This window comes from Trichechus manatus, unplaced genomic scaffold (assembly GCF_000243295.1).
Source record: "Trichechus manatus latirostris isolate Lorelei unplaced genomic scaffold, TriManLat1.0 scaffold00188, whole genome shotgun sequence".
NCBI lineage: Eukaryota > Metazoa > Chordata > Mammalia > Sirenia > Trichechidae > Trichechus > Trichechus manatus.
This window is the reverse complement of record NW_004444124.1, coordinates 4,913,829-4,940,889: the sequence shown is the minus strand read 5'-3', so window position 1 is coordinate 4,940,889 and position 27,061 is coordinate 4,913,829. Positions and strand designations below refer to the sequence as shown.

Genomic DNA, 27,061 nt, shown 5'->3' with positions numbered 1-27,061 from the left:
AGAGTTTAATCCATTTACATTTAAAGTAATTACTGATATGGAAGGATTTGTACCATTTTGCTGTTTGTTGCTTGTGAGTCTTATACCTTTTTTGATCTTCATTTCCTTCTTTTGTGTTTAGTTGATTTTTTGTAGTGAACCCTCTTGATCTTCCTTTTCCTTTTGTATATATATTTTTGACATTTTCTTTGTTGTTACCATGGGTTTTACACTTACCCTAAGTTTATAACAATCTAATTTAAATTGATACCAACTTAATTTCAATAACATACAAACACTCTATTCCTAAACTGCTTCTTCCCTATCTATGTTGTTGTTATCAGAAATTACATCTTTATACATTATGTGCCTGATAACAAATTTATTATTATTTTATGCATTTATCATTTTAAATCATGTTGGACGTAACAACTAGAGTTACAGACCAAAAGCTGGCTCTTATATTCGTCAAATTACCTTTACTGGAATTTTTTTTTTTTTCTTTATATGGCTGTGAGTCATTGTTTTTCATTTCATTCTGGAGGATTCCCTTTAGCATTTGTTGCAGGGCAGGTCTAGCCATAGCAAACTCCCTTACCTTTTGTTTATCTGGGAATGTCTTGATTTTGACCTCATCTTTGAAGGACAGTTTTGCCAGATACAGAATTCTTTGCTGACAGTTCTTTTCTTCAGCACTTTAAGAATTTCATTCTACTGGTTTGTGAGGAGAAGCCATCATTTAATTTTATTGAGGATCCCTTGTATATGATAATTCACTTCTTTCTTGCTGCTTTCAGGATTCTCTCTTTATCTTTGTTTTTTGAAAGATTCTAACATTTCTTGGTCTGTATTTCTTTGAGTTCATCCTACTTGGAGTTTGTTGAGCTTTTAGAATGTGTAGATTCATGTCTTTTATCAAATTTGGGAAGTTTTCTGCCGTTGTTTCTTCAAATGTTCTTTCTGTCCCTTTTTCTTTCTTCTCTTTCTGGGACTCCCATAGTGCATATGTTGGTTTGTTTGATGGTGTTGCACAAGTTCCTTAGGCTCTGTTCTCTTTTCTTCATTCTTTTTTGCTCCTCAGACTCAATAATTTCATTTGTTCTGTCTTCTGGTTGGCTAATTCTTTCTTCTGCCACCTCAAATCTGCTGTTGATCACCTCCAGTGAATTCTTCATTTAAGTTATTGTATTTTCAGCTCCAGTAATTCTGTTTGGTTCCTTTTAGTGTCGGCCTCTTTACTGATATTCTTGTTTTGTTCATGTATTCTTTTCCTGATTTCCTTTAATTCTTTGTCTGTGTTTCTGTTTAGTATTTGAGGATATTTAATGCTGTTGTTTTAAAGTCTTCTAATCTGTTCATTATCTGGGATTCCACAGAGATGGTTTGTCATTTTATTTTGTTCTTTTGAATGTGCTCTTCTTTTCTGATTCTTTGTATGCTTTGTGATTTTCTGTTAAAATCAGGATATTTGAATATTATAATATTTTAGTTCTAACTCAGATTTTCCCTTTCCCCCAGGTTTGGAATTTTGTTTTTAATTGATAAAGGCTCTAATAGTCTGTTTGTTTAGTGACCTCCCTTAACTATTTTTGCGTTAACTGCCCTCCTAGACTTGTGTGAACACTGAGGACTCAAAACACCCATGCCCAGCTAGTGTTTTGAAACAGACTACCTTGTACTCCAGGGAGAGGAGAACCCATCTCTCCCAGTCTTTTCAATTTGTTCTGTGTTGGGGACTTCCTTCAACACTTAGGCTGGCTTGCAGTACACTTAGAGATCAGCCTGAGGTGAAACTGTAGGGTCTTAGGTATTTTCTTTGCGTGCATTTTTCCCTGAGCATGTGTATGACTTTCTCAATTCCACTATATACAAAACAATTTTCTTTGCTAGTGGGCTACTTTTCTTGAATCCGTTCTTTACTTTAGGGGGCAGCGCATTGAGGAGGGTTATGTTAAGGAGGTAGGGAGTTTAATTCCAACCCTGTTTTCTTGCATGCTCTGAACCTCAGGTTCTGTCCCAGACAGGGCTTTAAAACCCACCATGTGGAGGATGAGATTGACAGTGCCCCACATGGCTGTCATATGGATTTCTGCCCCACTTCCAGTGCATACCCTGTTTGTTTATGGTCCCTGGATTTCTTTTGCTTTCTAGTGAGCTCACCTATGTATTTGAAAGGATGTTTGTAATGTTTTATCCAACATATATTATAGGTGTTTTGTAGCAGGAAGTTTTTTTAGTTTTCCAGTCCTCCATGTTGCCAGAAATAAGTGATATTCTCCTTCTAAGGAATAAAAATTATGATCTGTGATTCTTAGGAATATGAAAAATAGCTCATCTTAGAAACTCTTAAGTCTGTCCTCCAACAATAAAGGCACACCAGGCACCGGGTAGAACTTTTCAAGAGTGTTTTGAATGATGATATTTTGCACTGAGATGTCTTCTCTGTTTTCTTTACAGGGCACTGCTCTGAGGGGTGAAAGTGCTATAGTTTGGGGCATTCTTAGCATTCAGAAAGCAACCAGACATGTCCTTGGATGACATTAAGATGAAATCTACTGACTTCCTGCAAACAGCGCACCTAGACAGTGGGGGCTTCGGAAAAGTGTCTCTATGCTGTCACAGACTCCATGGACTTGTGATACTGAAAAACGTATACACAGGGCCCAAGCGCACCGAGTGAGTTGGGAGCACAGGTGGGGTGGGACAAATTGAGGGATTGCCCCAGAGAGTAATCGTTGTGGAGGTGTGGGACAGTGTAGTGAGTAAGGGTAGTGCAGGCTTGAGAGTGAGACAGATGTGGTTTATATCTCAGTACATGGCCTTTATGTCAGGTGGAACAGTAGCCCTGCAAGTGGTTATTATTATTAACCCTGTGTTACACAGGAGGATTCTGAGGCTGGTGGCTAGTGAAGCTCACAGCCAGTAAATAACAGAAGAAAAATGAAGGGAAAAGAAATAAAGGGTGATGAGGGAGGCAATGAGAATAAAATAAGAAGGATCACTGAAAATAGGCCTTATTTGTTTGTTTCACATTTTTGGTGAGGACACCAGCCTTAACTATGATAATAAAGGTGATTCGTTAGAGGTTCAAAGAACCTTCGCTTTGAAAGCAACTGGTGGCATAGTTTTAGTTCTCCCTCTTCTTGTCAAGTTGGTTATGAGAGTGGCTGCATTTTTTTTTTCTATACTGTCCAATATAATCTCTTTTTTTTAATGTGACATTGTTGCTACGTATTTACTTTTCATTCATTTGTGCATTGATTTAATGTTTATTGAATACCCATTGGAAAGTGGGAATACAAAGATGAACGAGAAATTGCCCGGCCTTCTAAAGCTTGTAGGCTGTCCCTGGAAGAGATGAATCATACACAAGTAATTAAAAACATGTGAGATGTGATGGGTTGGAGGTGTATACAGAGTTTTCGGGGTGTGCTGAGGGAGAAGGGCCTACCTCTGCCCATGTTTACCCAGCACTTTTCCTTCCTACAGATACAATGAGTCCCTTCTTGAGGAGGGGAAGATGATGCACAGACTGAACCATAATCGAGTGGTGAAGCTGCTGGGCGTCATTATTGAGGATGGCAACTACTCTCTCGTGATGGAGTACATGGAGAAGGGAAACCTGATGCAAGTGCTGAAAGGGGAGGTAGAGAACTCTGATGCACACTTCATAGACACTGACGTGGCTGCTGGTTGTTGATTATGGTTATCAGTGTGGTAATCTTTTGTAGCTTACTGAAGTGAAATAAGTGAAATAATATGTTTGTAAATTGCTAGATATTTAGGATTTTCTGAAGTCAGTCCCTCGTTAAATCTTCCTTGACTTTCCCTGTCCAGAGGTGCTCTGTCACCTATCAATTCCTGCAGATAGCTGTCTGTATCACTCACTTAGTACTGCAGTTGTCTTTTTACAATCCTTTCAGCCACTCTAAGGTCCACAGTTCAGAGATAGGCCCTGTCTTCATGAAGTACATGTTCTGATGTGGGGTATATACATAATGGATAACAGTTACAAATTGATTGAGTAGTTAAAGCATGCATACTATAATTATATGACTTACTGTAAGAGAAGAAGGAATGTTAGTGATTACATACTGATACCATTTAAGGAACATTTATTTTAGGTTAAATATAGAAAATTACAGGCAATAACACTGGATATGATTTAACACAGGTACCTAAAAATTGTTTATCAAAACCAAATATTTTTAAAACTTATTTTTTTTTAGGTTTATGCACCCATTAAGAGCAAGGTCTTGTGCTAGTTGTTCAAGAATCAGTAGCAAGTATAACACTGACAAGTAACAGGAGGCAGACAGGTAAATGGAGGTGCGTTAGGAAGGTGTTTTGGTAGACAGACTTGCAGTGTGCTATGGGAGCAGAGGAGAGGCGCCTGCCCTAGCTGGGGCAGACAGGAAAGGCTTCCAGGAGAGGACGTGTGAGGTTTGAAGGACATGGAGAAGTTTTGAAGGAGAGAATCAAGGGATAAGTATTTCAGGCAGAAAGAATGGCCTGTCCAAATGAATGAGTTGCCACATTTTGCAAACTGCAAATAACTGGGTTTGCCCAGAGCATAGATTGCCCAGATCCCTGTGAGGAATGGTGGGATATGACTGCCTTTATGGCAAATAGTCCTCTTTTTCCCATCTTCTCCCCCTCCACCCCACAGCTGCCTGGTAAACCAAAAAAACCAAACCCATTGTCATCAAGTCGATTCCAACTCCTAGAGACCCCAAAGGACAGAGTAGAACTGCCCCATAGGGTTTCCAAGGCTGTACAGAAGCAGACTGCCACATCTTTCTCCCACAGAGTGGCTAGTGGGTTCGAACCACTGACCTTTCAGTTAGCAGCCAGGTGCTTTAACCACTGTGCTACCAGGGCTCCTACAGCTGCCCCAGGCTATGTCAATTCTTTTTTGTCAACAGACATCTCTCAGAAATGCAGACACTTGTGGGAAAGATAAAAGGTGACCACTTATACACATTATATTGTAATTTGATCAGATTGCTCTCCTCCCCAAAACCAGATGGTATTAATTGCATGCAGTAAGTAGCCATTGTGACTGGCAGTGAAGTCAGTTGGGGCATGAAGCATCCTACAGGATTAGGGTAACCTAAGGAACACCAGTGGGGCAGAGAAAGAAAGTCAGGAGGACAATACAGAAAGAGGGTGGGAGGATAACCAACTTTACTTGCTTAGAATATTTTCCTAAATCCAAGTGTATACTAAGGAAGACGGGAAAGAATCTCTTCTGCTATTTTGTACAGTAGTAATCAGGCTTTTAATACTGCAGTTCAGCTACATTATGAGTTAAATATGGTTTGGGGGTTGACATGGGAGTCTAACTTCCATCATTTAAATTTTTTTCTGTTTACAGACAACCAATATGTATGTATACATATACATAAATTTTTAGGAAGCAGCCTGTTTGTAAACTGGGGGCTGTGTGTATGTGTATACCAAAAACTATTGCCGTGGAGTCAATTGCAACTCATAGCGAACCTATAGAACAGAGTAAAACTGCCCCATAGGGTTTCTAAGAAGCAGTTGGTGGATTCAAACTACTGACCTTTTGGTTAGCAGCTGAGCTCTTAACCACTGTGCCACCAGGGCTCCATATGTATAAATATATATGTGTATATATTTGTATATGTACATATATACGTATACACATATACATATATACACACACATATAAATATATACATTTCAGTGTTAAACAAAACTAATGTTTTGTTTAATCACTATAATAGAAACTGGAATTGTTTCCTAACACTGATGTTCATATAACTGGAGTACAGTAGTAAAGGTGAGCTGAGACTATACAAAGACCTGAAGTATCTGATACCAAATTACTAAATACATAATAAATTATCTTCAGCATAGGTGTTTTGGTTGTTGTTGTTTGTTTTGGTAAAAATATATGTAGCAAAAGATACACTATTTCAGCAATTTCTACACATACAAATCAGTGACACTGATTGTATACTTTAAGTTGTGCAGCCATTCTCATTATCATTTCCCAAATTATTCCACCACCATTAACTTAAACTTACTGCCTCCCTAAGCTTCTCATCCAACCTTTTGAGTTGCTCTTTGTTTTCACATAAATAATTCTTTAAAACAGCACAGTGCTCAAGATAGACATACTTTACTATTTAAGTTAAACCGTTACTGAATGTTTTTATCAAAGATTCTATAGAAGAATCCTGATCAAAAGGGGGAAAATGTGCTGGAACAGAATTTCAAATTCTTGATGGAATCCATATTTTCTGGGGCCACTGAGGCTGGTTGAACTCCTGAAACTATTGCCCTGAGATAATCTTTAAACTTTAAACCGAAACTATTCCCTGAAGTCTTTGTTCAGCCTAGTTTTAACATCATGTCTCATAGCTTAATTTTTACATGGTTGGAATTAATGTCAATACATTGTTTTATTTTCTTTTTTCTCTTAACTTTACTTCATATCCACATTTCTATGGCATTGTTCTCATATTTAATATACATATGGAATCACATCATTTTAATACACTATGAAGAATGTTTGTATATATAATTATCCATTCATTCAACAAGGATCCACTGTTCAGGTACCACACTATGTACTAATATGCAATCCTAAATAGTAATGGTAATATATGGTTTTATTCTCAAGGAGCTTAATTTTATAGCATTTTTATATGTTGCCAGAATGGCATAGAATTTTAATTTTTACACTGACAAGATACAACATAAATACCCTGAGGCCCTGGAATGAAATCTCTCTTTAAAAGGTGGCTTGTTCTATACTGACAGCAGTGCTGCAGAGCATGGTAGAAGGGCATCTGGCAAATGTAGCCTCGAGTTCAGACCCTGTTACTCTTTAATGAAACAGTTGTTTTGGCCTGCTTGATTACTTTCCCATTTCATAGAGTTAATATCACTTGTTTTAGGTCAGCATCCCCCTTTCTGTAAAAGGAAGGATAATTTTGGAGACTGTTGAAGGAATGTGCTACTTACATGGAGAAGGTGTGATACACAAGGACCTGAAGCCTGAAAATATCCTCGTTGATGATGACTTTCACATTAAGGTAAACCACAGTCTATAAGCTTCTAGAAGATTGGAGTAATTTTAATTCTTCACTGTAAATCCATTTTGTAGATGGTAAATGATAAAGGAAGATGTATCTCAGCTTATAACTGGTGATGGTGATGCCGAAAGGTTCTACCAAGGCTTGGAAAGATACAGAATTTATGGAGTTGGGAAGTAACTGTAAGGATGTAATTCTTATGTCTTTTTGGGAGGAGTAGAATTGAATGTTTACTAGATTTCTTTTTTCTTTTCCTCCTCTGTTAGAGACTTTGAGATACAGACATTCAAGGGTTGCCTTTTTCACCTTGGAATGGGTCATGTGCCTCATCATTTTCCCCGGGAAATGTGTGTGAATGAGGAAGTGAGGGAAGCATGAGGGCGTGTGTGGAAAAATCCTAGTGTTCAAAGATGGCCCAAGAGTCGGATCAGCAGCAAGCTGGCCATTTGGCATAAAAAACTTCTGCTTTGAAAGTTGGCTGCATTTATATTTTTTATTTGTTTACTTCCATGTATATTTTTTACCAATTTCCTTTTGAAAACTCTTAACTCTTTCTGTTGTAGTAAAGGGAACAAGGAAAGGGAATTTTTGTTTTGTTCACTCAAGGAGAAGATTTAACTAGGGAGAGCATCATATCCAATTGGGCTTGGTCACAAGAATCAGACTCAAGAATCTGAAAGGAGAAGCAGCATTCAAGAGGAAGGACTCATGAACTGTTTGCACAAGAAGATTCTGCATCTAGTTTTGTTTTAGTCTTGGAGGCGTTTTTATCCCTGTGTCTTTAAAGGGAGGTTATTTCTTTACATTAATAACTGTTATGTTCTGGGATGAATTAAGGTCGAGTAGCCCCACTGTGGATTTTAGGTAATCACATGCCAAAATTCATCCCCAAATACTTGCTTGGATCTCTAGAGGCAAAAGTGGAACTGTCACCTTTGATTTCTTCTTAACTGTGTTTTTCTGTTATTTTGCCCTACCACCTCTCTCTTTGTTTTGTGAATAACCTTGGTGTCTCTCTGCTGCTTTATGTTTTTCTCCTCCTTCCTATCCTGTCTTCTCTTAGGTTCAGGCTATCAGCTCAAAACAAGTAGCACCACAGTCCTTATCCTCAGTGTGTCTTTGGAATCCTTGGAAACTCACATCCATGAGCCTCTGGACATCATTTGAGAAAATAGAAGGTGCAGCACCCAGTCGCCATCTGCAGCACAAATAGGAGGTCTGCTGAGGAGAAAATACTCATTTTTTCCCTAGCTCTGGGAGTAGCTGAATAACATAGGCAGAGTAAATGGGGAATTAGAATAAATATATTTTATTATTGTTGTTCGTATCAGAAATGTCCTCTGCTTTTCTCCTCTCTTGCCCCAGAAAATTCCCTGCTTTTATTGCCTAAGAATTAAGGTACCAGAATCTCACATGGACATCTCAGGGGGAGGGAAGGATTTTCCAGATGGCTTAGAAAACACAAAGTTTCAATGAGTTTGTGATTGCAAGTCATCTTACATTTAAAACAGAAGTAGCTGTTTTAAACATGTCCAGTGCAGCCATTTCTGGAAAATTCATTGTACCTCACATCTATTGGATAAGCCCCCACATTTAAAGCCAAATCTGATTTGCTTATAGCCTTCACAGAACAATCCCATTGGTTTGATTTGTCTTGCAGATAGCAGATCTTGGTGTTGCTTCCTTTAAGACGTGGAGTAAACTGACTAAAGAGGAACATAACGAGCAGAGGAAAGTGAATTGTACCTCCAAGAGAAATGGCGGCACCCTCTGCTATATGGCCCCCGAGCATCTGAATGATGTCAACGCAAAGCCCACGGAGAAATCAGATGTATACAGCTTTGCCATAGTACTTTGGGCAATTTTTGCTAATAAGGAGCCATATGAAAGTAAGACATTTGTAAAGAAGTGGGATTTGGGTATTACTCAAATTGCTGCATGAAATAATGGCCTTCAGAGAAATCAGTTAAGAAGTTGTTTGTTCATTTAATGTCTTCCTTACCCACTATACTATAAGCCCCATGAGTGCTGGGACCCCATCTGACTTACTCACTGCTGTTTCCCCGGCACCTACATACACAGTGCCTGGACCATAGTAGGTGCTTAGTACATTTTTGTTGAATGAATGAGTAATATCAGCTTAGGAATCGGGGATCACAGGACCGATAGGAACCTTGACGGTACATCTAACCTGGGGAGGTGCTGTAAAGTTCCAGGATTCTCCCCGGACAGGAAATCTAGCTTACTTCTGCTTACTCAGACTTACCCTTCATACTACAAGGCATAAACTTCATACTTACGTTTATTCACTTACTCCTTCATTTAATTTTTTTTTTCCCAGTACTTACTGTGGGCACTTTGATAACTAGGAATATGAAGATAAATAAGATACGATTCATGCAGGAAAACAGATAGATAAATCATTCTTTAATTTTCTTAGTGCCTAAACTAATGGACATTTTTCTACACATTCTTCTTGGATGGTTTTTATCGGTTCCCACGGTTTAATGACCATCTCTTTGCTGATAGTTCTCAAAGCTCTGTTTCTAGCCCTGGCCTGGATATCTGGTTGTCTATTAGTCAGATCCATTACTTGCACCCAAGGAGCCTCCACAGCAACATTCCTCCCAAAAAATTCATCTCCTAACTGTTCTCCCTGTAGCCCACTCAGCTTTGCTGCTCCTCTTATGTTCAGAAAGTGACATTATCATCCACCTACCTAGTTGCCCAGCCAGAAACCTTAGGATCATCCCAAACTGAACCTTGTCCCTCATCTCCCACATCCAACTAGATGTCAGAACTGTGAATTCTTTATATGTGAATTCACACACCTCTGTCGCCACTGGCCTCTTTTTAGTTCAAGCCCTCTTTAGTTCTGCTTCAGATTCCTTGTCTATCTCACTTTATCCTCATCTGGCCCATCATTCACCCTGCAGCCAGAGCAATCATTCCACAACAACCAGCTCACTTACCTATTTAAAATCCTTCACACTCCCAGGGCCTTCAGGATAACATTCAAATTTCTCAGCATGGAATACAAGGCCCTTTATGGTTTGGCCTTTGCTTCTCTCTCTAGCTTGATTCTTTCCCATTCCCTCCTTTGTCAGAATGCCTAGTTATATTTGTATTTGTGGGACACATCATGATTTCTGTAACTTCCAATCTGTTCGTCTCCTGCTCCCCTAGCCTGGAATCCTTCTCCAAATCCTCCTTTCCCATTCTTTACCTGGATAAATCTGACGCATTTTTCTGGACTCAACACAGCCTTTTCTGACCTTCCAGTCCTGATTGTCTTACCAGAACCCCTGGTACTTACTTCTGTCATAGCAGTGATCACTCTACATTTTACGTCACTCTCATTGAGCTGAGTTCCTTAAAGGCAAGGGCTGTACTGTATTTGTCTTTGTATTAAAACCTGGAGTATGTTATTGGGTTTACTCACATACTCCATTTATTCTACCAGAAGGCAGCTTTGTTGCTAATTCCTTCATGTGCAGAAATTAAAATGTTTTGATCATCTTTGCAAAGGACTTTGTGAGCTTCTTGTCACAAGTCCATTCTGCCCCTACTGAATGAGGCAGCAACATTGTCCAAGTTCTGTTACCTTCCTGCTGGTGAGAGGAGCGGGACCTGAAAGAGAATCTCAGCTTAAGCTCCTCTTTGCCTTATAGATGCAATCTGTGAGCAGCAGTTGATAATATGCATTAAATCTGGGAACAGGCCAAATGTGGAAGACATCATAGAGCACTGCCCAAAGGAGATTATTAGCCTCATGAAGCACTGCTGGGAGGCGAACCCGGAAGTTCGGCCAACATTTGCTGGTAAGAGCTTCTATTATGACTGTGTAGGGTGCATTCCAGGTGGTGATTTTCCTAGTAAGATGTTTTCAGGAACTTGGTTTGGGTCTTTAGAAAACTGAGTTCCTCTTTACTTATGGTTTCAGATATTTTGTGCAATGAAAAGATGCCATCCCTCCCAAAACCATGAAGGCTGAACAAATGGACATTTTTCTATACAGTTTTCTTGGATAGGCCCTCTTGTTTTTTACCTTCTGTTATTTCCTTTCCCTTCCCTTGTTTATCTGGCATCTTTGTAAATGTATTTGGTCCTTCAGATTGGACCTGTACTAGAGGGAGAAAAAAAGGGACACAATGTTTGCCACATCCATGCACTTCTTCCCCATTCTGGTATATTACCTAGGATCTTGAGGGGGGTTCAGAGGAAAGAAGAAAATCAGTAGAGGAAAAAAGAAATAGTAAGAAGGCAGTAAGGCACTTCGCCCCCATATTTCTGCTCTGAGAAAACAGAATTAAAGCACCAAAGAATTCCAGAGGTACTTTGATTTAGTTACCTGTTTTCTTATGCACTTAGTCAGCCTTAATCTTCTGTTGTTTGTTTTTTTTTTTACTTTTATAATGCCTTTTTCATTTTTTTAATTAAAGTTTTTCTTTTGAGATAATTGTAGATTCAACATGCAGTTGTAAGAAGTAATATGGAGAGATCCCGTGTACTCAGTTTCCCCCCAATGATAACATCTTATAAAACTACAGTACAATGTCACAACAAGAGTAGTGACAAGGATACAGATACAGAAGAATCCCTCATGTTGCCCTTTTGTAGCTACATCCACCTCTTTCCCTTCACCCTCTCCTTAACTCCTGACAATCACCAGTCTGTCCTCCATTTCTAGTTTTGTCATTTCAAGAATGTTATGTAAATGGAATTACACAGTATGTAACCTTTTGGGGTTGGCTTTTTTTCACTCACCATAATTCTCTGGAGATTCATTTGGATTCTTTTGTGTATCCACAGTTTGTTTCTTATTATTGCTGAGTAGCATTCCATGATATGGATGTAGCAAAATTTGTTTAAACATTCACCCACTGAAGGGCATCTTGGTTTCTACTTTTTGGCTATTATGAATAAAGCTACTATAAATATTCATGTACAGTTTTTTGTGTGAATGTAAGTCTTCATTTCTCTGAGATAAGTGCCAAGGAGTGCAGTGACTAGGTCATATGACAGTTACATATACAGATTTAAAAAAAAAAACAAAAAACTGCCAAACTCTTTTCCAGAGTGGCTGTGCTAACTACATTGCCACCAGCAGTGTGTGAGTGATTAGTTTTGTCTGCATCCTCGCTAGCATTTGGTATTGTCACTATTTTAGCCATTCTGATAGGTGAGTAGTGATATCTCATTGTGGTTTTAATTTTTCTTTAATTGCTAATGATGTTGAATATCTTTTCATGTGTTTATTTCCCCTTCTTTGGTGAAATGCTACATCATGTCTTTTGCCCATTTCTAATTGGATTGTTTTGAGTTTTTTACTGTTGTTAATTTTTTTAATTGATGAGGGTTTACAGGGCAAATTACTTTCTTATTAATTAATACACATTGTTTTGTGACATTGGTTGCCGACGCTCTCCCCTCTTGACATTGGATTCCCCCTTACCAGCTTCTTGACCCCTCCTGCCTTCTCGTCCTTGCCCCTGGGCTGGTGTGCCCATTTAGTCTCGTTTTGTTTTATGGTCCTGTCTAATCTTTGGCTGAAGGGTGAACCTCAGGAGTGACTTCAGTACTGAGTTAAAAGAGTGTCTGGGGGCCATACTCTCGGGGTTTTTCCAGTCTCTGTCAGACCAGTAAGTCTGGTCTTTTTTTGTGAGTTAGAATTTTGTTCTACATTTTTCTCCAGCTCTGTCCAGGACCCTCTATTGTGATCCCTGTCAGAGTGGTCAGTGGTGGTAGCCTGGCACCATCTAGGTGTGCTGGACTCAGTCTGGTAGAGGCTGTGGTAGTTGTGGTTCATTAGTCCTTTGGACTAATCTTTCCCTTGTGTCTTTGGTTTTCTTCATTCTCCCTTGTTGCAGATGGGGTGGTACCAGTGGAATATCTTAGATGGCTGCTCACAGGCTTTTAAGACCCCAGCCGCTACTTACCAAAGTAGAAGGTGGAACATTCTCTTTATAAACTGTGTCATGTTAATTGAGCTAGATGTCCTTTAAGGCTATGGTCCCCAGCCCCCAGCCCAGTAATTTGGTCCTTCATAGAGTTTGCATGTGTCTGTGAAGCTTCCATGACCTTGCCTTGGTCAAGTTGTGCTTACTTCCTCAGTATTGTGTATTGTCTTACCCTTCACCAAAGTTACCTCCTATCCATTGTATAGTCATTGTATAGTTTTTCCCTCCCCACCCCTCCCTCCCTCTTATCCATCAAAGATTGTTTCTTTTTGTGTGTAAACCTCTTCATGAGTTTTTACAGTAGTAGTCTCATCCAGTATTTGCCCTTTTGTGATTAACTTATTTCAGTCAGCATAGTGCCCTCCATATTCATCCATGTTATGAGATGCTTTGCAGATTCATCATTGTTCTTTATCGTTGAGTAATACTCCACTGTATGTATGTACCATAGTTTGTTTATCCATTCATCTGTTGATGGGTATCTAGGTTGTTTCCACCTTTTTGCTATTCTGAAATAATGCTGCAATGAACATGGATGTGCATATGTCTATTTGTGTGACTGCTCTTTTTTTTTTTATTGTGCTTTAGGTGAAAGTTTACAGCTCAAGTTAGTTTCTCATACAAAAATTTATACATATATTGTTATGTGACCCTAGTTGCAACCCCTATGATGTGACAGCACACTCCCCCTTTCTACCCTGGGTTTCCCGTGTCCATTCAACCCGCTCCTATCCCTTTCTGCCTTCTCATTGCGCCTCTGGACAGGAGCTGCCCATTTAGTCTTGTGTATCTGCTTGAACTAAGAAGCCTACTCTTCATGAGTGTCATGGTTTGAATTATGTCCCCAAAAAAAATTGTGTATCAATTTGGCTAGGCCATGATTCCTGGTACTGTGTGATCTTCCTGTATGTTGTAAACCTGCCTCTACTGTGTTAATGAGGGAGGATATGTGGCAGTTGTGTTAGTAAGGCAGGACCTGATCTACAAGACTGGATTGTGTCTTGAGGCAGTCTCTTGAGATATAAAAGACAGAAGTGAGCAGTGAGACAGGGACCTCATACAATCAAGAAAGCAGTGCTGGGAGCAGAGCGCGTAATTCAGACCTGGGTCCCTGCGCCGGGAAGCTCCTAGTCTGGGAGAACACTGAAGAGAAGAAGGCCGACAGAGAGGAAAAAGCCTTCCCCTGGAGCTGACGCCCTGAATTTGGACTTTTAGCCTACTTTGACTTTGAGGAAATAAACTTCTCTTCGTTAAAACCATCCACTTGTAGTGTTTCTGTTATAGCAGCACTAGATGACTAAGACAACGAGTATTATTTTATGTTTTATAGTCCAGTCTAATCTTTGTCTGAAGAGTTGGCTTTGGGAATGGTTTTAGTTCTGGGTTAACAGAGAGTCCCAGGGCCATGTCTTCTGGGGTTCCTCTAGTCTCAGTCCAACCATTAAGTCTGATCTTTTTACATGAATTTGCGTTCTGCACCACACTTTTCTCCTGCTCCGACAGGGCCTGTCTATTGTGTTCCCTGTCAGGGCAGTCATTGGTGGTAGCCGGGCACCATGTAGTTCTTCTGGTCTCAGGCTGATGGAGTCTCTGGTTTATGTGGCCTTTTATCTCTTGGGCTAATATTTTGCTTGTCTTTGGTGTTCTTCATTCTCTTTTGCTCCAGGTGGGTTGGGACCAATTGATGCGTCTTAGATGGCCACTCGCAAGCTTTTAAGACCCTAGACACCACTCACCAAAGTGGGATGCAGAACATTTTATTAGTAAACTTTGTTATGCCGGTTGACCTAGATGTCCCCAGAAACCATGGTCCCCAGCCCCCGCCACTGCTGCTTTGTCCCTTGAAGTGTTTCATTGTGTTCAGGAAACTTCTTGGCTTTTGGTCTAGTCCAGTTGTACTGACTTCCCCATATTGTGTGCTGTCCTTCCCTTCACCTAAGATAATTCTTGTCTTCTATCTAGTTAGTGAATTCCCCTCTTGTGTGACCGCTCTTATTTCTCTAGCATATATTCCTGGGAGTGGGATTGCTAGATCATATGGTATTTCTATTTCTAGCTTTTTAAGGAGGTGCTATATTGTTTTCCATAGTGGTTTTACCATTTTACATTCCCACCAGCAGGGCATAAGAGTTCCAATCTCCCCACAGCCTCTCCAACATTTGTTATTTTCTGTTTTTTTGATTCATGCCAGTAATGTCGGGATGAGATGGTATCTCATTGTAGATTAGATTTGATTTGCATTTCTCTAATGGCTAGTGATATCGAGAATTTCCTCATTGTGTTTGTTAGCCGCCTGAATGTCTTCTTTGGTGAAGTGTCTGTTGATATCCTTTGCTCATTTTTTAACTGGAGTATTTGTCTTTTTGTTGTAGAGGTGTTGGATTTTCCTGTAGATTTAGGGATTAGACCTTTGTTGGATTTGTCATAGCCAAAATTTTTTTTCCAGTCTGTAGGTTCTCTTGTTACTCTTTTGGTGAAGCATTTTGATGAGCATAGCATTTAATTTTTAAAAGATCCCAGTCATCTGGCTTATCTTCTGGTGTTTGTGTATTGTTAGTTATGGTTTGTATACTATTTATGCTGTGCATTAGGGCCTCTAGTGTTGACCCTATTTTTTCTTCTATAATCTTTATAGTTTTTGGTTTTATATTTTAGGTCTTTGATCCATTTTGGATTTGTTTTTGTGTATGGTGTGAGGTATGGGTCCTTGTTTCATTTTTTTACAGAGGTCATTCAGTTTTGCCAGCACCATTTCTAAAAAGACTGTCTTTTCCCCATTTAATGGACTTTGGACTTTTGTCAAAGATAAGGTGACCGTAGGTAGATGAATTTACATCTGAGTTTTCAGTCTGTTCCATTGGTCAATGTGTCTATCGTCGTACCAGTACCAGGCTGTTTTGACTACTGTAGCTGTGTAGTAGGTTGTGAGGTCAGGTAGTGCGAGGCCTCCTGCTTTATTCTTCTTCAGTAGTGCTTTACTTATCCGAGGCCTCTTTCCTTTCCATATAAAGATAATCATTAGCTTTTTTATCTCATTAAAGAATACTGTTGGTTATTTGGATTGGGATTGCATTGTATTTGTAGATTGCTTTAGGGTCGCTATGAGTTGGAATTGAGTCCACAGCAACAGGCTTGTTTTTATTTGTTTTTTGGGTAGAATTGACATTTTCACAATGTTGAGTCTACCTATCCATGAGCTTGGTATGTTTTTCCATTTGTGTAGGTCTCTTGGTTACTTGCAGTAGTGTTCTGTAGTTTTGTTTGTAGAGGTCTTTTATGTCCCTGGTTAGATTTATTCCTAAGTATTTTATTTTTTTAGGGGCTATTGTAAATGGTATTGCTTTCCTGATTTCCTTTTGGTAGTTCTTTTTATTGGTGTATAGGAATCCAACTGATTTTTGTATGTTTATCTTGTATCCTGCTACTCTGCCGAATCTATTAGTTCCAGTCATTTTCTTGTGGAGCCTTTCAGGTTCTCTATAGTATCATATCATCCACAAATAGGGATAGTTTTACTTCTTCCTTACTAATTTGGATGCCTTTTATTTCTTTTTCTTGGCTTATTGCTGTAGCTAGGACTTCCAGCACAGTGTTAAATAGGTGTAGTGATAAAGGGCATCCTTGTCTTGTTCCTGTTCTGAGGAAGAATGTTTCCAGCCTCTCTCCATTGAGAATGGTGTTGGCTGTTGGCTTTGTACAGATGTCCTTTATTATGTTAAGGGATTTCCTTTCTATATCTTTTTTTTTTTTTTTATTTTATTGTACTTCAGGTGAAGGCTTACAGAACAAATAGTTTCTCATGAAACAGTAGTACACATGTTGTTTTATAACATTGGTTAACAACCCCACAACGTAACATATTAACCCTCTAAATTCTCAACCTTTTTTTTTTTTGGTGAAAATACACATAGCCAAAGATACACCGTTTCAAAAATTTCTACATACACAGTTCAGTGACATTGACTACGCTCTTCCAGTTGTGCTGTTATTCTCACTTAAGATGAAGGCTTACAGAACAAAATAGTTTCTCATTTAACAGTTACTACAAATGTTGCCCTATGACAAAGGTTAACAATCTCACAACACATCAACAATATCCTTAACTCAACCTTGGGTTCCCTATCACCAGCTTCCTTGTCCTCTTCTGCCTTCTGGCCCTTGTCACTGGACTCCTGTACCTCGTTAGTCTCATTTGGTTTTACAGGGCTGTCCACTCCCAGGCTGAACAGTGAACCTCGGAGGTAACTTCACCACTGAGCTAAAAGGGTGTCTGGGGGCCATACTCTCGAGGTTTCTCCAGTCTCCTTTAGGCCAGTAAATCTGGTCTTTTTTTTGTGAGTTAGAATTATGCTGTACATCCTTCTCCAGCTCTGTCCAGAACCCTCTGTTGTGATCCTGGTCAGAGCAGTCAGTGGTGGTAGCTGGGCACCATCTAGCTGTACTGGACTCAGTCCGGTGGAGGCCTTGGTAGCTGTGGACAGTTAGTCCTTTGGACTAATCTTTTCCTTTCTACATCTATTTTATTGAGAATTTTTATCAGGAATGGACATTGAACTTTATTTTATGCCTTTTCTGTATCAATTGAAATGATCATGTGATTCTTTTGTTTTATTTATGTGGTGGATTACGTTGATTGTTTTTCTAATGCTGAACCATCTTTGCATACGTGGTATGAATCTCACTTGGTCAGGGTGTATTTTTTTTATATGATGCTGAATTCTATTGGCTAGAATTTTGTTGAGAATTTTTGCATCTATATTCGTGAGAGATATTGATCTGTAATTTTCTTTTTTGTGATGTCTTTGTTTTGGCATCAGGGATATGCTGGCTTAATAGAGTGAATTTGGAAGTATCCTTTCCTTTTCTATGTTTTGAAATAGTTTGAGTTGTACTGGTTCAAGCTCTTCTCTGAATGTTTGGTAGAATTCTCCAGTGAAGCCATCTGGGCCAGGGCTTTTTTTTGTTGTTGTTGGGAGTTTTTATTACCTTTACAGTCTCTTCTCTTATTATTGGTCTGTTCATATTTTTGACCTTAGTTTGTGTTAGTTTAGGTAGGTAGTGTGTTTCTAGAAATTTGTCCATTTCCTCTGTGTTTTCAAATTTGTTGGAGTATGATTTTTCATAGTCCCCTGTTAATGATCCTTTTTATTTCAGTTGGGTCTGTTGTAATGTCCCCATTTCATTTCTTATTTGAGTTATTTGCATCCTTTCAGGAAGGGGCAGAGGCAGCACTGGGCCTAGGTGGGAGGGAGAAGATAAAGAAAAATAAAAAAATATGGCGCTGAGGGAGCCAGCCTGTGGGGGTGGCGCAGAGCTGGGAAAGCCATATGCCATAGGCTATCTGACTGAGCCATACAGCATAGTCTGTCAAGGGCGGAGGGAGGTGATGCATGGGGCTAGGTACGTGGGAGAAAGGAAGGAAGGGAGAGAGAGAAGAGACAACAACAAAAAAAAGAGAGAGAAAACAAGCAAACAAAAAAATGATGCTGAGGGAGCTGGTCTGTGATGGCTGCATAGGCCTGAGGAGGCCGTGTGCCAGTGACTCTCCCGAGTGGTGCGGCACAGCCCTTCGAGAAGGGTGAGGGTGGTGCACGGGGCTAGGTGGGAGGGAGAAAGGAATGGAAGGAAGGGAGAGAGAGGAAAGAAACAGGGGAAAAAAAAGAACAAAGCAAACAAACTAAAAAAATATGGCACTGAGGGAGCCAATTGGTGGGGGTAGACTCGAGGAGGCCATGTGCCTGTGGCTCTCTAGCCGAGTGTTGCAGTAGGGCCCTTTGAGGCGTGGGGACAGTGCATGGGAGACAGGAAAGGAAGGAAGGGAGAGAGAGAGAAGAAGCCTAAAAACAAAACAAAAAACGATGGTGAGAGAGCTGGCCAGCGTAGGCTGCATGGACTCTGGGAGGGTGTGTTCCAGTGGCTTTCTAGCCAAGCAGTACAGGACAGCCGATCGAGCAGGGGTGGGGATGGCACATGGGACTAGGTGGACGGGAGAAAGGAAAGGAAGGAAGGGATAGAGAAGAAACAACAACAACAAAAATATAGTGCTGAAGGAGCCAGCCAGTGGGGGTGCCACAAACGTGGGGAGGCCATGTGCCAGTGGCTCTCTCTCACCAGGTAGTGCAACACTGCCCGTTGAGAAGGGACGGGGGCAGCTCATGGGGCTAGGTGGGCAGGAGAAAGGAAGGGAGAGAGAGAGAGAAGAAATAGGAAAAGATGGCTCTGAGGGAGCCTACCAGTGGTGGCGGTACAGACCTGGGGAGGCTGTGTGCCAGTGGCTTTCTAGCCGAGCAGTGTGGCACAGCCCATCAAGAAAGGGAGGGGACGGCACATGGTGCTAGCTGGGCAGGAGAAAGGAAAAGAAGGAAAGGAGAGAGTGAGAAGAAATAAAAAAAAGCCAAAAAAACATTAACAACAACAACAACAAAGTGGCACTGAAGGAGCCAGTCAGTGGGTGTGTGGTGGACCTGCACAGCAGTGAGCTGGTGTCTGTCCGGTGGAGGGACCATAGCCTGTTGGAAAGCTTTGGAGGCCACGTAGAGGGGAAGACGGGTGAGTGGTGGGAAACTGTGTATCCCTGATTACTGGGTGCTCTGTCTCCTGTTGGGAGCTCCGTGAAGTTGCCTACCTGTACTCCCTGTCTGCGGTCCATGGTGGCTGTAGTCCAAGATGGCAAATCCATGCTGCATTAGCTGGTAAGGGTCCTCCTCCCATAACTCTCCTCGTTCTCTGTTCTCTGTCAGTTTCTTATTCCATTTGGGCTTGATCAAGTTCTTTATCCCTTCATTTGACGCTTAGGGTTCCAGGACTGATGTTTGTATCTGTTTTACTTAGTTTCTGGGTGTTTGCTGCAGAGGGACGGCATGATGCTTCTGTTTATAGCACCTTGTTGGCTCCCTACTGTAGAGTTCTGAGTGTTCTTTAATATATTCTGTTGTAGTTTGCAAATATTTCTTCCAGTCTGTAGTTTGGTTTTTCATCCACTTAAGAAGGTCTTTCACAGAGTAAAAGTTTTTCATTTTGATGAATCCCAGCTTATCAACTTTTCTGTGATGGATCATGCTTTTGATGTCAAGTCTGAGAACACTTAGTTAGGGTTAGAGCCCGATTTTCCCCTATGTTTTCAAAAGGAGGCTTGGTGGTGCAGTGATTAAGAGTTCGGCCACTAACTGAAAGGTCAGCGGTTCGAAACTGCTCCTTGGAAACCCTATGGGGCAGTTCTACTTTGTCCTAGAGGATCACTATGAGTCAGAATCTACTCAACAGCAAGAGGTTTGGGTTTTTGGTTTTCTTCTAAAATTTAAAAAATTTATCTAAGTCCAGGATCCTTCCTTTCCACCCCACCCCGCCCCGCCCCGCCATTAGAGTCATGGCAAATGCCTTATTGCTAACACTAACACAGAACTGAATATATTGTTATGTTTCTTGCCAGTGATGGGTCTTACTTGCCAGCTGTAGGGTCTCTATGAGTCAGAATCGACTTGATGGCAACGAGTGCGGGTTCTTGCCTATGATGGAATTTGTACTTTGTCATGATCCATTCTGAGTTAGTGTATAATGTGTGAGACTTAGGTTGAAGTTCATTTTTTTTGCCTATGAATGTTCAGTTACTTCAGCAACATTTGTTGAAAGGCTCTTTCCTCCATTGAATTGCTTTTTCTCCTTTGTCAGAAATCAGTTGAGAATATTTATATGGGGTCTATTTCTGGGTTCTCTGCTCAGTCCCATTAATATACGTATCTATCTCTCTGCCAATAGCCACAGTCTTGATAACTGAAGAGATATAATAAGTCTTGAAATTGGGTAGACGGATTCCTCCCACTTTTTTTTTCTTTTTCAAAATTGTTTTAACATTCTAGTTCCTTTGCCTTTCCATATAAAATTTAGAAAAATCTTGTCTGTATCTACAAAAAAAAAATCTTCCTGAGATTTTGCTAGGAATTGCATTGAATCTGTATATCAATTTAGGGAAAACTAGCATCTTTACTATGTTGTATGAATACAATATGTCTATCTATTTGTTTAGGTCTTCTTTGATTTTTTTTAATCAGATTATATAGTTTTCAGCATACAAGTCTTGTTTTCTTTTTCTTTTTTTGGGAGGAGATGTGGGCAATTGTAAGTAGTATTATATTTTTAATTTTGGTGTCCCAAGTATATAGAAATACAGTTGATTTTTGTATATTAATCTTGTATCTTGCAACCTTGCTGAACTCACTAATTACTTCTAGGAGTGTTTTGGACAATCTTTGAGATTTTCTATGTAGACAATCATGTCATCTGCAAATAGGGATGGTTTTATTTCTTCCTTTCTGAATTGTATGCCTTTTATTTCCTTTTTTTTTTTTTTTTTTGCTTTATGCTACTGGCAGAACTTCCAGCACTATCTTGAGTAAGAGTGGTGACAGTGGACATCCTTGCCTTGTTCTTGATCCTAATGGAAAGCATTCAGACAGTAGGTACTCTGTACTCTTAATCATGTTGAGGAAGTTCACCCTATTCCTATTTTTTTGAGAGTTTTTATCATGAATGGGTGTTGAATTTTGTCAAATGCTTTTTCTGCATCAATGAATATGATGTGATTTTTCTTATTTAGCCTATTAATATGGTGGACTACATTTATTGAGTTTTTAATACTGAACTAGCCTTGCATCCATGGAATAAACCCTACTTGGTCATGATGTATAATTCTTTTTATATATTGCTGAATTTAAGGATTTTTGTGTCTATATTCATAAGTGATATTGGTCTGTTAATTTCCTTTTTTGTACTGTCTTTGTCTGGTTTTGATGTAAGGGTAATACCAGTTTCATGAAATGAATTGGGAAGTTTTCCTTTCTCTTCTGGTTTCTGGAAGATACTGTTTGAATTGGTGTTAATTCTTTAAACATTTGGTAGAATTCTGCCATGAAACCATCTGGGCCTGGAGATTACTTTTTTGGAATTTTTTAAATTTTAAAGTTAATTTCCTTAATAGTTACAGGGCTATTCAGATTATCTATTTCATATTGAGTGATTTGTGGTAGTTTATGTTTTTTGAGGAAGTGGTCCATTTCTTTTAAGTTGTCAAATTTATGCGTGGAGTGTTGTTTACAGTATTCCCTTATTATCTTTCTGATGTCTACAAGATATGTAGTAATATCCTGTTTCATTCTTGATATTGGTAATTTGTGTCTTCTTTTTTTTTCTTTTGCTAGTCTTGCTAGAGGTTTGTCAGTTCTGTTGATTTTTTTCAAAAAACCATGTCTTTGATCCTCTGATTTTCTTTATAACTTTTTGTTTTCTATTTCATTGATCTCCACTCTTTATTGTTTCCTTTGCTTTGAGTTTATTTTGCACTTCTTTTTCTAGGTTCTTGAGGTAGGAACTTAGATTATTAGTTTGAGACCTTTGCTCTTTTTTAATGTGTGCATTTAGTGTTCTAAATTTCCTTCTTAGCAGTTTAGTTGTGCCTCACACGTTTTGGTATGTTTTATTTTTATTTTCATTCACTTTAGTGTATTTTTTTTACTTCCCTTGAGACTTCTTCTTTGAACTATGGATTATTTATAAATCCATTGTTTAGTAGCCAAGAGTTTGGAGATTTTCCTGCTATCTTTCTGCTATTGATTCTGTTTGATTCCATTGTGGTCGAAGAACACATTCTGTATGATTTCACTTATTTGAAATTTTTAATTTATTCTGGCAGTCTCTGTCTTGTAATTGGTGTGTTTAGACCATTTACATTTAATGTAATTATTGATGTTAGGGCTCAAGTCTGGCATTTTATTTTTTGTTTTCTGTTTATTTTCTGTTTTTCATTTCTCTCTTTTTCTCACTTTCTTATTGGTTCTTGAACATACTTTTTTTTTTTATGATGTTTAGCTCTTTATATTACCTTTTTTAGTGGATGCTCCAGATATTACATTATCTACACATAATTTATCACAGTGTACTGGTATCATCATGTCACCAGTTCAGGTGAAGTATAGAAACCTTACCTCTCTTTGTTTTCCTTTACGTTCTTCTGTATATAATTGTCTTAAATATTACCTCAGCATACCTCTAGAACACATCAGACAGTGTTACAAGTTTTGCTTCACACGTCAAACATAGTTGAGAAACTCAAGAGGAGAAGGAAAGCCTATTGTATTTACCCATGTTTTTGCTTATTGTGTTCTTCCTTCTGGATTGTTCAAGGTGTGTTCTTTTATTGTTTCTTTTCCTGTCCTTTAGCCATTTTTTTAAGGTTTGTCTGCTGGCGACAAATTTTCTTAGTTTTCCTTCATCTGAGAATGTCTTAATTTCCCCCTTTATTCCTGAAGAATATTTTTGTTGCGTGAGGGATCCTAGGTTCACAGTTCTTTTCTTTCAGCACTTGAAAAATATTGTGCCACTTCCTTCTGGCCTCCATTATTTTTTATGAGAAATCTGCCGTCATTTTAATTGTTTTTTCCTTGTTAGGTAAGTCATGATTTTTTTTGTCTGGCTGCTTTCAAGATTTTTTCTTTGTCTTTATTTTTCAGAGATTTAATTAAGATATGTCTTGGTGTGAATTTCTTTCTTTTTTTATTGTACTTTAGATGAAGGATTACAGAACAAACTAGCTTTTTATTAAACAGTTAGTACATGTATTGTTTTATGACATTGGTTAACAACCCCACGACATGTCAGCACTCTCCCTTCTTGACCTTGGGTTCCCTATTACCAGTTTTCCTGTCCCCTCCTGCCTTCTCATCCTTGCCACTGGGCTGGTGTGCCCATTTAGTCTAGTGTTGTTTTATGGTCCTGTCTAATCTTTGGCTGAAGGGTGGACCTCAGGAGTGACTTCATCACTGAGCTAAAAGGGTGTCTGGGGGCCATACTCTGGAGGTTTTTCCAGTCTGTGTCAGACCAGTAAATGTGGTCTTTTTGTGTGAGTCAGAATTTTGTTGTACATTTTTTTCCAGCTCTGTCTGGGACCCTTTATTGTGATCCCTGTCAGAGCAGTCGGTGTTGGTAGCTCGGCAACATCTGGTTGTACTGAACTCAGTCTGGTGGAGGCTGTCATCTACTGAACATTTTATTTTGGTTATTGTATTTTTCAGTTCTAAAATTTCCATTGCGTTTTCTTTATACCTTCTATTTCTTTGCTGGGACTTTCTGTTTCTCTGCTGAAGCTTTCTATTTTTTTCATTTGTTTCAAGCATGTTTATAATTGCTCACTGAAATGTTTTTATCATGACTGCTTTAAAATCTTTAACAGATAATCTAACATTTCTGTCATCTTAGTGTTGGCACTTATCAATTGTGTTTTTTCATGCAATTTGAGATCTTACTGGTTCTTGGTATCACATGAGGTTGTCTATTGAAACTTGGGCATTTTCTTATTACGTTATGAGACTCTGGATCTTATTTAAACCTTTTATTTTAGCTGGCATTTTCTGACACTGCTCCAGCACGGGAAGAAATCCAGGTTTCCCACTTGACTTCTTTGACACTTGAAATGAGGGGCTCCTCTTTACTGCTGGTTGGAGTGGGAGTTACAGTGGAGCTTCACTGACACTGATGGGAGTGGCCTCATTACCACTGGATGATGACAAAAGTACTAACTCTCCATTAGGCCTCCTCTGACATCTTCCCAGTGAGGAGAGGAAGGGATACCTCATTACTACCAAGTGTTGGGGGGTACAAGTCCAGGCTACCCTTATGATCACTGCTGACCCCGCAGGAGTGGAGAGGCTCATATCAGCTAGCCGAGATGAAAGTCCTGCTTCCTGGTTGGCCTTCTTTGACATCACCCCAGTGGGGTTTTGGGGTGCCTCAGTACTGCTTACACAGCCTTTACTGATGTGGGTTGGGTGGAGCCACAGTTTCTTCTGTGGTGTTTGGCTAGAGTACAGTGGTTAATGTCTAAAAGTTTTCTGTCTTTATAGGCTGCCACTTGCTTAGTCCCTTGGCTAGAGAGAGCAAGCTTTTGTTGGGACTTTTTATTTTTATTTATTTATTTATTTATTTTGTCTCTGCCTATTGGTATTTCTGGAGCCCCGGTGGTACAGTGGTTAAGAGCTTGGCTGCTAACCAAAAGGTCGGCAGTTCAGACCTACCAGCCACTCCTTGGAAACCCAATGGGCAGTTCTACTCTGTCCTGTAGAGTCACTGTGAGTCCAAATCACCTTGACGGCACTGGGTTTTTGGTTTTTTTAAGATTGGTGTTTCTGGGTTGCCAGCTTCTTCAGCTCCAAGCCTGGGATATATGAAGCAAAAAGAAAACCCAGAGAACTCACTGCTATGTTTTTCCTCAGGTCCCAGGGTCCCTGGCTGATCTGCCTTTTTCTCTCTACATTTCAGAGTTTTCTTACACTTGTTTAATATATAATATCTAGAATTTTTGTTATAATTAGTGGGAGGAATAAGGAAAAGTATATCTACTCCATCTTATTGGAAGTAGAAGTTGCCTTTTCCTTTTAATGCTAATATCTCTAAGCCTTTATACTGAATCCTTATTCTGAGTATCCCATCCTATCATAAATCAAATCCACCCCTCCTTGTTCACTTAGAGATTAATTCATATCAGGTAATCCTGAACCAGTTGGCTTTGGGCCACAGCCAGAAGAACTATGCTGTTTGGGAGGAGCTGTTGGTTTCCAGTATTGTCCTATCCCTCATTCTATCTAATTATTAGATTTGTTAGTCTTTTTATCACAGTCAGTGATTTGGAGTTGAAATTTTTATTTTACTGCTTTACCCAGATAAGTTAAGAAATTCATAAACAATAATTTACTAATATTTTAATTCTATTTTAGGAAATACTTAAGAAACTCAAAGTACTTTTTTTTTTCATATAGGCATTGAAGAAAATTTTAAGGATTTTTATTTGGAACAATTAGAAAAAGATGTAGAAGAGGATGTGAAAAGTTTAAAGGTAGGTAATATAGCAGATGCTGAAAATACTAATATGTCAAAACATATTATCAATCATGAAAACCAAAGCAACATAATTTGTTACTGAGTTTTGAGGTAAGCTAGCTTGGTAAACAAGTAAAACAAAATTAGCATTTTTGTGAAAATATCAAGTTGGCATGCTGGACCCTTTCCTCCATCAAAACTTATGAAATGAGAGAAAACATATATAGCAATATGAAAGTAAAAGAACAATACCACAGGAAAAGAATGGAGAGTACCACAGGTGGATCAGCCATTTTGGGCGAATTCTTGAAAGATAAAAAGCCAACAGAATTATGTGTGCTAAGACATATAACAGAAAAAAAAGTGTTAACCCAAAACATAATGCTGAGGAAGAACTAACTAGGAGAGCAAGTCTTAGGCCAGTATATTCTTGTGTGAAAGAAACAGCATGGTCACCTGGGACATGGACAGGGAGAGGCATGTGGGACCCACATGTATGCCAGCTAGAAAGGTTGGCTCCTCCCTCTAGTGCCCTATCCTGAGCAACAGATGGCAGCAGCATCTGCCTAGGGCTGCAGCAGTGAGCTTGGTATCTGGGGTCAGAGAGGTATGTCAAAGCCTAGGTACCACCTAACCCCAGGAGGAACAGAGACTTCCCCCACATACACACTCAGGAAATAAGCTACTGCCATAACTCTTCTAGCAACACACCCCCATAATCATGAAAGGGAGACTAAGATAAATAAAACAGGCAGGCACACAGAGTTTTTAAAATACAAAAATAAAACAACAAAAACAAACCAAACAGACTTTTGAGATACTTAATAGAGAGGTGCCCAATGCAAACCAAGGAAACAATCATAGGGACATCAGGCAAGATAGACATTAAGGCAGAAAGCATTACCACAATCAGGATTACTCTATAATGATAAAACATTCAGTTCACAGGAAGGTAATAACAACTGTAAGTCTATATATGCCCTTGATAACATGGCCTTAAGATATACAAAGCAAAAATTGACAGAACTCAAGTTATGTTGAAGGCTGGGATAATGTAAGACTTTCTGGCTGGGATAATGTAAAATTTCTAAAAATAGATAGTGATGATAGCCTAACATGGTGAATGTAATTAGTATCACTTAATTGTACACTTAAAAAGTTAAAACTTTGTTATATATGTATTTTATC

At 39.3% G+C, this 27,061-nt stretch overlaps 1 protein-coding gene across 4 annotated transcripts in view; it reads left to right on the top strand.

Annotated features, from left to right (window-relative positions):
• RIPK1 (receptor interacting serine/threonine kinase 1) overlaps window positions 1-27,061 on the top strand; it is a 50,306-nt gene that overhangs the window by 11,291 nt on the left and 11,954 nt on the right. For all 4 annotated transcript variants that reach the window (XM_004387566.3, XM_023741740.1, XM_023741738.1 and 1 more), the window contains exons 2-7: window positions 2,437-2,655; window positions 3,469-3,625; window positions 6,912-7,049; window positions 8,710-8,938; window positions 10,721-10,870; window positions 25,813-25,889. In XM_004387566.3, coding sequence (XP_004387623.1) covers window positions 2,504-2,655; window positions 3,469-3,625; window positions 6,912-7,049; window positions 8,710-8,938; window positions 10,721-10,870; window positions 25,813-25,889 — 903 coding nt within the window. In that variant the 5' untranslated portion in view covers window positions 2,437-2,503. The remainder of the gene's footprint in view (window positions 1-2,436; window positions 2,656-3,468; window positions 3,626-6,911; window positions 7,050-8,709; window positions 8,939-10,720; window positions 10,871-25,812; window positions 25,890-27,061) is intronic.